General features: G+C 28.6%; 1 protein-coding gene across 1 annotated transcript in view; it reads left to right on the plus strand.

Moving 5' to 3' along the window:
• The first annotated feature begins 431 nt into the window (after positions 1-431).
• LOC141344657 (transcription factor E2-alpha-like) overlaps positions 432-13,975 on the plus strand; it is a 33,401-nt gene continuing 19,857 nt past the window's right edge. Inside the window, exons 1-6 of the mRNA XM_073849534.1 lie at positions 432-497; positions 2,580-2,640; positions 5,343-5,374; positions 5,462-5,570; positions 7,608-7,666; positions 13,760-13,853. Of these exons, the coding sequence (XP_073705635.1) occupies positions 2,619-2,640; positions 5,343-5,374; positions 5,462-5,570; positions 7,608-7,666; positions 13,760-13,853 (316 nt within the window). The 5' untranslated portion in view covers positions 432-497; positions 2,580-2,618. The remainder of the gene's footprint in view (positions 498-2,579; positions 2,641-5,342; positions 5,375-5,461; positions 5,571-7,607; positions 7,667-13,759; positions 13,854-13,975) is intronic.

The raw sequence follows: 13,975 nt of genomic DNA on the forward strand, positions 1-13,975 counted from the left end.
TTCTATTTATCTGTGAATCCTGAAAGATCAAATGTATCACATGTTCCACAAAAATCTGTTTTTAACATTGATAATAATCAGAAATGTTTCTTGAGCTCAAATCAGCATATCAGAATGATTTCTGAAGGATCATGTGACACTGAAGACGAGTAATAATGCTGAAAATGCAGCTTCGATCACAGAAATAAATTACATTTTAACAAATATTCACATAGAATACTATTTTTTGAATTCTAAAAATATTTCAGAATTTTTCCTGTATTTCTGAACAAATAAATGCAGCCTTGATGAGCAGAAAAGTCTTTTTTCAAAAATTCATATTTTTGAACATTGCTGTAGAAAAAGCCAAAATTCAAAATATTTGGTTTTCAGCGAAAAAGAGCATATCTAGTTCTAATTATTAATCCATTTTTGTCTGTTTTTCAGGTTTAGATGAAAGAAGTGGCTCCGGCTCTTGGGCTTCAGGAGAAGCGAACAGTCCCTCATTCGGTGCACGGGTATGAAAACACACATACATTCACTCTCCATCGCATCAAACCATCAGTGCGTGACTAGTAATCTACACTAAAGAGCTGAAATTAGTGAAGTTGTGCTTGTGAGTGAACACAGAGCGTCTCTGGTATATGCTCATGCTTTGCTGTTCCAATCAGACCTTAATCCCTAAAGGAAACAAACCCGACTGGAGCAGATATCTAGTCCACTTAAGGATGTCTCTTATTTTGACTTGTGAGGGTTTGTTTAAAGCCGACCGGCGTGTATTTGTAGATGGGAAGGTCAGCAGACGCGTGTTTGTAGGTCAGTCGATCAGTGGGTGAGATTAGCCGGCCATTGTTAGAGATCCTCGTGTTTACCTGGCCTGTCTAGCGCTGATCTCTCACCTGTCGGGGTTCATGAATGTTACACGCATCACGTGTGTGAATAATGTGTCCTGTTCTGTCTGTGTCCTATTTTGCTCATTCGGACTCATTCGGTTTTCTATTTTAGTCAACATTTATCACCATTTCTCTCTGATCTTCAGTATTAAACAGTATTATTGCAGATTTTATACTTTATATTACTGTATATATTCAGTTTAGTAAATTTAACTACACATTTAACAATATGTGACCCTGGATCACAAAACCAGTCTTAAGGTAGCATAGGGATATTTGTTGCAATAGCCAACAGTGCATAATATGGGTCAGATTTATCAATTTTTCTTTTATGCCACAATCATTAGGATATTTAGTAAACATCATGTTCCATGAAGATAATTTGTAAACTTACTACCATAAATATCAAAACTTACATTTTGATTAGTAATATGCATTGCTACAAACTTTATTTGGACTTCAACTGCAAAGGCGATTTTCTGAATATTTCGATTTTTCAATTAAATGGATCTCGATCAAATAGACAGAGTAAGTCTCCCTTTCAGAAAATGGACCCTTATGACTGGTTTTGTGGTCCAGGGTTACATGTATATCTAAATAAGTATATATTTAAAATATTTTAATGTAAATGGCAATTTAAAAATAATAATCATAATAATTTAGTTGTTTACATTTTTTGTTTAAAGATCATGTTCCATGGAGATATTTTGTAAACTTACTACCGTAAATACATCAAAACTTTTGATTAGTAATATGCATTGCTACAAACTTCATTTGGACAACTTCAAAGGCAGGAGTTTAGATTTTTTCGATTAAATAGATCTCCATCAAATCTCCATCAAATAGACAAAGTAAGTCTCCGTTTCAAGAAATGTACCCTTATGAGTGATTTTGTGGTCCAGGGTCACATATATGTCTAAGTATATTTTTTAAAAATATTTTAAATTAAATAGCATTTTTTTTTTTTAAGTTTGTATTTATTTAAAATAAAATGTAAATTTTATTTATTTAAATTATAGTTTATATTTGTATGTTAATTATATATTATTTATATCTGGGTCAAAGACGAAAAAGGGTTAAGCATTAAAACAATAATTGTAACACTGCTTTAAATTGTTGTTTTTTCCCCCTAAAAAATATTTAAGTTTTCTGTTTTATTTAATTGCATTTTTGTTTTTGTTTTTCGGGGCAAAAAATAAATATCATACATTTTTCCCTAATTTACAGAAGACTGCCACTAAAATGTAATTTAAATCACAATAAAATTTCATATGCTCTCCTAATCGTTTATATATTTTCATATGACTTTAAGTCAGGATAAGCATGTTGTTTGAAGTTTCGAATGAACATTGTTTACACTAAATAACAATGTAACATTATTTCAACTAAATTTTGACATTTTATTCTACAGAAACTTATTTGAAACCTTAAAAGTAGACACGTTACTTACATCTAATGTGTTTCTATGGACATAAAATCACTTGTAAATTTCGTTTGACTCCCATTTTTAAATGTAAATCCAATTAATTTATATTACATACTCCAAAAAAATAAATAAATATAGGTTGTTGTTTTTTAAAGTTCAGAATGTTAATTTTAGTCATGTGAAGTAATTTTTTTGTTGATATTTCATTATATAACCACATTGCATTCTCAGTGCTGCTGATCATGACCTTTTGTGTATTTTTGTGTGTTTTTGTGTGTTAGCTGTATGGAGATGGTCCTCACTACCCTGAACACGATGGCATGTACAACTTAGAGATTGATGGTAAGTTGTAAAACTAAATGTTTAGAATGTTTATCAGCAAAATTTCACGTTACTTTTGATACCAGCTTATTTAATTTAGGCTATTATGAAGTGGTTTTTCTTCATTTTTGAATATGCTCTCATAGAAAAGGTGCAGATTCTTTGTTGTTCGTTAGTGAAAAAAAATATACATCAAGTCCGACCTCATTTCCGCTGTAGATCATCCTCTGAAGTAAAACCACAGGCGTGCACACAAACCCATGTCCTGAGCAGGTTTAGGTCACGCTGGGATTTCCCTCGCAGGACGTGGAGGGGGGTTAATCCATGCGCCTAACCGGCCCTCTCTAGGCTTTAAAGCAGGGTGGGGGTTGCTTTTGAACTAATTACCACTTAGGCATTTATAATGGGCTGATTTGTTGTTTGTGCCCAGTCTTAAAGCTATAAACGGCGCACCTCAGCCAGTCGAGGTCACATGCAGACAGATGGAGTCCGGCAACCCTCAGCCCAACATTATCAGTCAATGAATAAATCACAAACCACACTCCCTTACAACTCAACACTCTCCTTCATATTTAATGTTGTGTGAGTTTACTAGTACCTCAGTTATATTGCTAACAAACACAACAAATTACAAAACCCCAAAAACATTAACAAAATTATATAAGTATCTCAATGGTAACACTATATAATAAGGTTCATGAGTATTTTGAAGGGTTAGTATTGTAGAGTGTTACCATATATATATATATATACATGTATGTGACCATGGACCACAAAACCAGTCTTAAGTCGCTGGGGTATATTTGTAGCAATAGCCAAAAATACATTGTATGGGTCAAAATTATAGATTTTTCTTTTATGCCAAAAATCATTAAGAAATTAAGTAAAGATCATGTTCCATGAAGATTTTTTGTAAAATTCCTACTGTAAACATATTAAAATGTAATTTTTGATTAGTAATATGCATTAAGAACTTAATTTGGACAACTTTAAAGGTGATTTTCTCAGTATTTTGATTTTTTGCATCCTCAGATTTCAGATTTTCAAATAGATGTATCTCGGCCAAATATTGTCCTATCCTAACAAACCATACATCAATAGAAAGCTTATTTGAGCTTTCATATGATGTATACATCTCAGTTTTGTATTTAACCTTATGACTGGTTTTGTGGTCCAGGGTCACATATATATGAAATATAAAGTTTATTTGCACAATAAAAAAACATTATTTTTGAAATTGTTTAAATCTGTCTGTCTATCTTATTTATCTATCTTAATTTAAGTTAAATAGAAATGTAAAAAAATATAATTATATATATTTTTTCTATTTCATTTAATTTTTTTTTATCATTGAGATGGTAATATTTATTTTTTTTTTATCATTGAGCTTTTTATCATTTTATCATTTTATCATTTTTATTATTTTTTTGTCATTGAGACCATTTATTTTTTATCATTAAGCTTTTTATCATTTTTATCATTTTTTTTATCATTGAGACACTGATACAATTTTGTTAATATTTTATTTAATGTTTTTTAATTTTAGGTGAAGATTTGCTACTTTTGTTGCATTTTTGTCATTTGTATTATTTTTATTCTATTTTTAATAATTACTATTTATAATTGTACACATCTTTTATAGCTTTTTTTAATCTATTATCCATTATTTTCAATTTAAGGTGAGTATTTGCCACTTAATTTTACACGTCTTTATAGCTTTTATTTTTATCTATTATCATTTTTAATTTAAGGTGAAGATTTGCCACTTTTTTGCCGCGTTTTCGTCATTTTTATTATTTTTATTTTATTTTCATTAATTACTATTTAAACTTGTACACGTCTTTATAGCTTTTATTTTTATCTATTATCATTTTTAATTTAAGGTGTAGATTTGCCACTTTTTTGCCGCGTTTTTGTCACTTTTACTTTAATTACTCTTTATATTTTTACACATCTTTATAGCTTTTTTTTTAATCTATTAACATTATTTTTATAATGTGAGTGAGTGTTGTATAATGTTTATAAGGTGAGGATTTGCCACTTTTGTTGTGTTTTTGTCATTTAAATTTTTTTATTATTAATTAATATTTATATTTTTACACATCTAAATAGCTTTTTTTTTGTCTGTTATAATTATGTAATTTTGGTTTTAATTATTTTAGTGGTTTTTTGTCTGTTTTTACTTTAATTTTTTTTGTGGTTTTGGTTTTATTTAATTATAACCCAAATGTATATATGTATGTATATTTATTTACTTATTCATTCATGTGTATTTATGTATATATTTATTCTATTCAGATTTGAATATAATTAAATTAAAATCTCAATTTAATTCCAGTAAATCCTATTAGTAAACTTGAAAGGTTTTAATGATTAATATTAAAATTAGTTTACTAGTACCTAGTTATATAGCTCAGCTCTGTTACTTAAAGTCAACATGAAATCAAACTAGTCTAACTTTATTCAATCAGTTTTAGATGGATAAAATCCGTTTCTTACCTTTTCTCATCAACAATCATGTTTCGCTCTGTTTTGAGTCTCATTACGGAGTATAAACGGGTTGCAAACGCTTGTTCAATGCATTTCCAGATTTCTCAGCAGCACAAAAATGTAAACAACAACAGAAATTAATTTCCGATTCTCTGTAGGCCTAGTCTCTGGTAATCCAAGTGTAATACTTGATCTGTTTGGCTGAATCTAAGAGTTTCTGGTGTCTTTTGCAGGGAAATCTGAAAGAGGATACCCCGTTTCACAGGTAATGAACTGTTTTAAAGTAGTTGACTAGTTTTAAGTGTTATCCTGCTGTCTGTTATCACTCAACTTTCTCTTTTTTTGTGTTTAGCAGCAGCTCTTGCCCGCTGATATAAACGATGGTCTTTCTCCTCCGGGAATGAAAGTCCCTTCTCAGTTCTACAGTCCTCACCGCCGGAGGGTCGCCGACTCCAGCATAGGTGAGATATGAGCATTTCAACCTCACGGCTATGGGTTTGACTGATATGTCAGCTTGTGATAGGTATATAATTATAATTGTATAGCTGCACCTTTTCATTCATTGTAGCCAAGAACAGTCCACTTAGTATATCATAGTAGGCATCTCTTCCTGTCTACGATAAATAGTTGGCTGCTTATTATCACATAATAAACCCTTGTTGTTCTGCTTTTTCATATGTGACCCTGGACCGCAAAACCAGTCATAAGGGTCAATATTTTGAAACTGAGATTTATACATCATCTGAAAGATTTTTTTAGTTTTTTAGTATAGGACAGTATTTATCTGGATGTAATAATTTGAAAGTCTGCAATCTGAGGGTGCAAAAAAATCTAAATATTGAGAAAATCGCCTTTAAAGTTGTCCAATTGAATTCTTGGCAATGCATATTACTATTAAAAAATGAAGTTTTGATAGATTTACAGTAGGAAATTCACAAAATATTGTTGTGTAATGTCATATTAGACTAAATATTACTATTATTGTTATTAATAATAATACTAATATTGTTTTCCTTTTCTGTTCAGTAGTTCTGCTGTGTTTTTAATTTTTAATATTTATTTTCTTATTTTTTTACGTTTTAAAGTAGTTTCAGTACTTCGTTAAACAGAACGAAAAATTTTAATTTACTAAAATAAAAAAGTATATTCGTGTTTTAATTTAATTTGTCTTATATTTTTAGTCTTTTCCTATAATTATTGTTTTCTGTTCTGTTTGTCATTTTTTTTTAAATTTATCTATTTGTTTTAAGTTTAATTTCAGTTTTAGATTAGTTTCAGTACTTTTAAAAAAAAAATTAAAATTGACTACAATTAAAGCATATTCGTGTTTTAATTTAATTCATGTCTTTGATATTTTTAGTAATTTGAATAATTATTGTTTTCTGTTCTCTGTCATTTTTTTTTTCAAGTTTTAATAATTTCAGTTTTAGATTAGTTTCAGTACTTCGTTAAACTGAATGAAAAATGAAAATTGACAAGTATATTTGTGTTTTAATTTTAGGTCTATTGTTTTCATTTTTCTGTTTGGTGTTTGTCATTTTTATTTGTTTTAAATTTTATTAATTTCAGTTTAAGATTTGTTTCAGTACTTCATTAAACTGAATGAAAAATGAAAATTGATTTAAAAAAACTATTTGTTTTAATTTATGTCCTTTTATATTTTTAGTAATTTTAATAATTGTTTTCGTTTTTCTATTTGTCATTTTTATTTGTTTATTTTGAGTTTAGATTAGTTTCAGTACTTCGTTAAACTGAATGAAAAATGAAAATTGACTAAGAAAAACTATTTGTGTTTTAATTCAATTTGTGACATGTATATTTTTAGTAATTTTAATAATTATTGTTTTCGGTTTTCTGTTCTGTGTTTGTCCTAAGTTTTATTAAATTAAATTTTAGATTAGTTTTGGTTCTTTCATGTTTTGGTTAAAACCGAAAAATGTGACTGAAAAAGTGTTTTTAATTTATTCAATATATTTTAATATTTTTAGTAATTATTTTGTTATAGTTATTAAATATATTTTAACTAAAATAGGATATATTATCCTGTGCTATAAAATGCAAAAAAAAATTACTCTAAAAATACAATACTGATGTTTACTTAATTTGTTCATTTTCAAATAGTAGTCCTTTTTAACAAAAATATATGCTTTGCTGTTTCAGTGTCTCGAATGGTTTCACGGTGAATGAACCAAGCTGTTCTGAGAAGCTGAAACATTGCATCATAACCTTAAATGTCCTAAATATCATTAAAAACTCTATTACACTTGGCCCTAGTGATCAGCACGGTGTGTCATATGTTCAAGGGTTTATTTTGTGATATTTCCCCTCATGCATGATGGCTTTGTGGGTTCATGACGACACAGAGCTTCTCATGAAAATGTGTGGTTTTTGAAAAGCATGAGGTGTCTACGTTTGCATGAGCTGGTCTATCATGCCGACCGATCACCTTTGGGAGGCTTTACGGTCTGGACGGTTTACTAATAATGTTTTCCTTTCAGATCCACTGCCCAAGAAGATCCGCAAGGTTCCTTCTGGCCTGCCGTCGTCCGTGTCTTCGGTGAGTGTTGACGTGCCCTCATTAGTGTCTGAGCCCAGATTATCATGCTACGCACTGTCAGCCTGACCCAAAACACACACACACATACACATACACATAAACACACACACTTCCTGCAGGGCTCATGTCACATACTACATGCATACTATAGTGTGCATAAATTATCTTTCTCTTTTCTGGGTGCGTTTGCTGTGTATGCAGCCGTGCATTCATGCTCGCATGCGCATGCAGTCAAAACACCCTCCCTTGCAAATCTCTGCATGGACAAAGCGCTCATCTACTAATACCCACGAGGCCTTGGAGGGTTGCCGTGGGCAACGGTGCATGTTCTACTTCCTGTGCCTTTTCCTGTTTGTAGCAGGGCTGCTAAGGCCATTCATTCCTCCTTGTTTTCAATGCAGAGCCAAATGACGATAAATACAATTTGCATTACTGTATGAGAACCAACTTAAAAAGTGAGGTTTTAATTCTCGAGTCTTCATAAGCCATGTTCTCACTGCTTTAAATTAGTGCAATATTATAAAAAAATTATAATTATTGAATATAATATAAAAGTACCGATGAATAAAATCATAGTGTGCAATTGTACATGTTTTATTGATATTTTAAATCTTTTTTTAATTGTTTTCTTATTTTATTTTCAAATTTAGTAATTTTATTTTAGGGGTTTTATTTTTTAGGCTTTTTTTAATAATTAAATATTTTTTTAACAAATTAAATAATATACTAAACAGGTTTATTAATTTTTTCATTTCAGTTTTATTTTAGTGCTTCAAGCTAATAAAAAGCCGATAGATAGAATCACATTAAACGACATCTGTAAGAACAATTATATACCATTTATTAATTTAAGGCATGATTATATATAATGTAATGTGCAATAATATGTACTCTGGCTATCTGAGATGATCGTCTGTGTCTAACCGAACGATTAAAGCAATAGTTTACTTAAAAAGAGAATTGCGTCATCATTTATTCACCATCATCATATTGTTCCAAACCTGAATGACTTTCTTTCTTCCATGGAACATAAACAAAGGTATTCTGTATAATTTCCAGGTTGCTCTTGGCTCAACACACCCAAACTATTAGTCAGTCAAAATATAAACGCCTTGACAGCTTCTGCCCACCGGAATGATTTTACTGTTATAAAAAGCAGATCAGAAGCATTTATACAGATAGAAAACCGAAGAGTGTGAAAGAAGATGGGTTATTCAGTCCCTCCAGTTTTTCGCGATTCTGCGATCGCTGAATTTAATGCAAAATCAACAAAATGTCGCATTTTTTTGCGATCCTGCATAATTTGTCATTTAACCGCAAAATAATCGCAAAAAATGGTTATTCAAATATTTCAATAATAAAAAGATTTTAATATATATATATATATATATATATATATATATATATATATCTATATCATGTTGATAAAGACGCTGCTCACGTGATGTCTGTGAGCTGTCTGTCTGCAGGGCTTGCAAGATCGATGTCCCGTGGGCTATTGTGTTTTTCAGTCGAGCTACCAAAATGTTTCACTGGCCTGCCGACCCGCTATCGTAAAGTAGAGGGCTTCTGTTGTTGCAAATGGAACGCCATAAAAGTTTTGAATTTGTTAAATAGTATAAGAAAAGTCTTAATTATAATTTTAAAAGTCAGCTAGGGACGGAAAGACGAATCTAAAGGCAATGATGTCATTGAATAAATATGAGCCCTGCACATTTCAAAGTCAAAACGCAGCACTGATGTCTTTAAATGAAGGTATCCGAGTAGAACCGACTGTCCTCAGAAACGTGTCGTTGGCATTTTCATTTCATGCTGATAAAACAGCGTTAAAGCTGATTTGTATACAGCCGTTACTAGGGAAACGATAATATTTCAGCGCTCCTAAAGCGCCCCCTTGTGACAGAATTTTAATTTTAATTTTTTTGAATTTTTTCCAATACATTTTTCAGCTGTTTATTTTTATGCAGCAAACACATAGGGTTTTTAATGTGCCTTCTAAAAAATCTAAACAATTAAGACAGTAATATTTATGTTTTAAATAAATATGATAAATTATATACTTTATTTATCCCTTTTAATGGTATAAAGGCTGAAATGCCATTGTATAAGATATTGTTTTTGTGTGAATCTGTATCTGAATTATAAATCATGTCATTTTATGACCTAAAATTCTACCTTACATTGTCCAACCCCACTCATTCTGTTCATTTTACTTGTACAGCTCTTAAAAAGGATCATACATTGCTTTAAATTGATATTTAAAAATTCTGCAGATACACTAAAGAGTGAAATAAAATTTCTTCCTTGATATTTGTTTATATTTGTGTATTGAAAACATATTTGATTGACATTTAGACTCCTGTTTGAATTTCTATATTTAAAAAAAAAAATTAAAAAGCTTTTTTATTTGGGCTAGTTCAATTAATTTTTGGGCTACCAAAATGTAAAGAGTACCTGAGATGCGACTGAAATGAAGTAGGCTATGTACAGTATAAATTTCTACACCTGCTGTTAATGTTTACTAAGGTCACATAAGAATATTGCCCATAGGTTATTTTAAAAGTTCAAATGTATCAGAATAAACAAATTTTATGTTTGATTTGTGTTATGTATGATAATTGAGCCTCTAACATAATACCTAATATGGTAAATGTGATGTCCTAATTATTAATAAATAAATTAAATAATTAAATAAATCGCAAAATTTTTCGCAAATTTCTAGGACTTGCCACCACAAAATTTATAATTTTCATCGCAAAAATCACAAAAAAAAATCGTGAAATCCTGGAGGGACTGGTTATTAGCCAACTAAAAGTAAAACCATTTAAGAAAAAAACATTTTCATTACTTGACATTTAGTAAAAGTAAAATAATGTATTATTAAAAAATATATAAAATAAAATACATTTTAATTTGCTTTAGCTTGAAGCACTAAAATAAAAAAAATTAATAAATATGTATAATATATGAATGCATACATATATAATATATAAATACATATAATCATGATTAATCATTGCCCAGCATTACTTTTTTTTTTTAAGTTTTTTTAAGTTACAAATTCAGTAAATTTTGGTTTTTGAGGTTTTATTTTTTATGTATATTTAATATTTTTTATTTATATATTATGCATATTTATTAATTTATTTTTATTTATAAAAAAAATAAGTACATGATAATTTTGCTTTAAAACGTGAATATTAGTGTACAAAAATAAAATGACAATTTGTAACTAAAAAAAAATAAATAAATAACAGAAACCTGTAAAAAAAAAAAAAATAAACCCCCTAAAATTGTCAAAATTAAAATTACTAAATGTGTACTTTTTTATTTAGTACTTTTTTGTAAATTTTAGGGGTTTTATTTTTTAGGTTTTTAATATTCCAAATGTTTTTTTTTTTTATTGTTTTCTTTTTTTATTTTAGTTGGAAATTTAGTACTTTTTTTCTTGTCAATTTTAGGGGTTTTAGGTTTTTGTTAATATTTTTTTCTTTTTTCTTTTAGTTGCAAAATAAGTCATTTTATGTCAATTTTAGGAGGTTTATTTTTATTTATTTTTTGTTTATAAAGGTTTTAATATTTTAGATCCTTTTTTATATTGTTTTCTTTTTTATTTTAGTTACAAGTTTAGTCATTTTATTTTTGTCAATTTTAGGACTTTATTTTTTTAATACACATTCAATATTTGTTTTATTTATATTATACAGATTTATTTTTTCATTTTAGTTTTATTTTAGTGCTTTAAACTAAAATTAAAATTAAATTGTATGTTTTTTTATATTTTAATATAGTTTTTTTATTTTAGTTACAAATTTAGTCGTTTGTAAATTTTAGGGGTTTTATTTAGTTTTTTAATATACATTTGATATTTTTATAGATATGGAGTTATTAAATTTTAATATTATTTTTTAATTGCAATTTATTAATATTTTTAATATTTTGTTTTTATTTTGAATATATTTTATATATTTATTCATCTGCAACTATCCTTCAAACCACTAGGTTTTGCCTGCAAAATGTTTTTATTATTAAAAATATATAAAAGACAGTGATCATACTAAATTCTTATAACAGTACAAGTCAGAATAAGGATGTTGTTTCATGTAAACATGCATTCTATGTGTATAAAATGGCTTTTGTGAGTTTAATTTGATAAACCCCTGAGTTAAATCAGTATTTACCTGTTTAAACTGAACACAGTTCTCCATTTCTAACATTGCTCTTATTGTCTCTGAGGTTCTCTAATAGTCCCTCTATTTTTACTCTCCCTGTCCTCATCTATTTCTCTTTCCTTTCATTTTTCCTGCTCGTTCTCTCTGCGTGTCTCCAGCTGTCTGTGGTGTTGGCCGCTCTCCAGGAATGGGCAGATGGCTCTGTAATTGGGAATGCATCTCTCTCTCTCTTTATTTCTTTCTTGTGTTCATGCATCTCCTTCGTTCTCTCGTCTTCTATTTCGTGTCGTTTATTTACGCACATTTCACGTGCTTCTTTTCTTTGTATTTCTCCATCATTGACATCGGATCGCTGGAGCGTCGCTTGTTTTTGACCCCTTTGTTGTGTTTAATTGGCTTGTAATTTGGTCGCATGTTCATTATATTAACACCTTTTCATGGCTAGACAGGCGTGCATTGTTGTTTCTTTTGTTTTAGCCAATAACAAAGTATACAGTGTTTTCACGTCATGCCTTTGTGTGTGAAAACTAAAAAACTCAATGGTGGATCGCCTAAAAAAGGTTGATAGAGAATGCAACATAATGCTAGTTGACTAATGACTTAATCTCGTATTAAATGTATATGTGAAATAGTATTTATGCATAATTTATTTTCTTATTATAAATTAATATTAAATTGATTGAAATGTATTAATTTAATAATAAAAAAATGGTAACATTTAATTTCCCAGTTTATTAAAAATATTTATTAAATACAAATAAAAAATAAATTTTACATAAAAAATATTTTAATATGTATTTAAAAAATAGAAATAAAATGGCAATTTTTGTAACATATTTTCTTTTACGTTTATATTGACTAAAGTTAAATAGAAATTAGTATTAAGTATTTTTATATTTGTTTGTTATTGATTGTTTTCTTTTTTATTTTAGTTACACATTTAGTAATTATGTAAATTTCAGGGGTTTTATTAGTTTTTTTTAATATACATTTAATATTTTTTATTTATAGTATATGGATTTATTTTTTTCATTTCAGTTTTGTTTTAGTGCTTCAAGCTAAAGCAAATTAAAATATTTTATTTTATGTATTTTTCAATTACTTTTTTTCCTAATCTATTTCAGGTCAGGTAACACAAATGGTTTATTTATTTATTTATTTATTTATTTTTAAATACAATTTTACTATATTTAAGTTGCTAATTTAATAAAAGATAGATAAAATAAATAAACATTAATATTGTATGTATTTTTTTTATTGGAAAGAAAATGTTATTATTTATAAAAAAAAACACCATTACCATTTTCATTTGATATAGTATAATAAAAAACAAGAAAAAAATAATAATTCCCTACTTATTTATTAAATACAATTTTTAAAAAAAATAATTAAAATGGTCAAATTATATGTATATGTGTAAGTTTCTAATAATTATTTATTTAAATAAAATGTTACCATATTTATTTTTTTAATTGGAAATAAAATGTTAACACATTTTAAAAAAAAGTAAGATATATATTGACTAATGTTAAATGGAAATTAAAATATGGAAATTAAATAGCATACAGACGAATATTTAATAAAATAATTTAAATATTTATAAAATATTTATTTAAACAGATTATAAATATGTAAATGGCTAAATTTATTGTAACTCGCCATTGAAGGGTCGAGTTATTTTGGTCGCTGCTTGCGGTTCCTGCTGTCTGCTTCATGTTGTGGTCGTCGGTGTGCCTTTATTTTGGACTTTCCCTTTAGTCAGGGTTCATTTTTCTGATGAATGTTTCCTAATTTATTGCACATGCACACATACTGCGGCTAAAGCAGAACCGCGTCTTCTGGACGATCACATGACTTTCGTGGGCTCAGCATCACATTCCCATGACCTAAAATCCTTGCTTTGGTTTGTTGTGTCTGGCAGGCTTATCCCGGTTCCACCGGTGAGGACTATAACCAGGACGGCACCGGATACCCCGGATCCAAAGCTGGAAACCTTTATCCATCTTTTTGGCCGGGTATGTTCACAAAAGATGGGTGGTTTCCATCTAAAGCCCTGTCTCTGAGTGATGTCAAGAACATGAGATATTTTGGTGATATTTGTAATGTTATAAAATCTTATTGATCTTGCATTATCTCT

Source organism: Garra rufa, chromosome 10 (genome assembly GCF_049309525.1).
Source record: "Garra rufa chromosome 10, GarRuf1.0, whole genome shotgun sequence".
Classification (NCBI taxonomy): domain Eukaryota; kingdom Metazoa; phylum Chordata; class Actinopteri; order Cypriniformes; family Cyprinidae; genus Garra; species Garra rufa.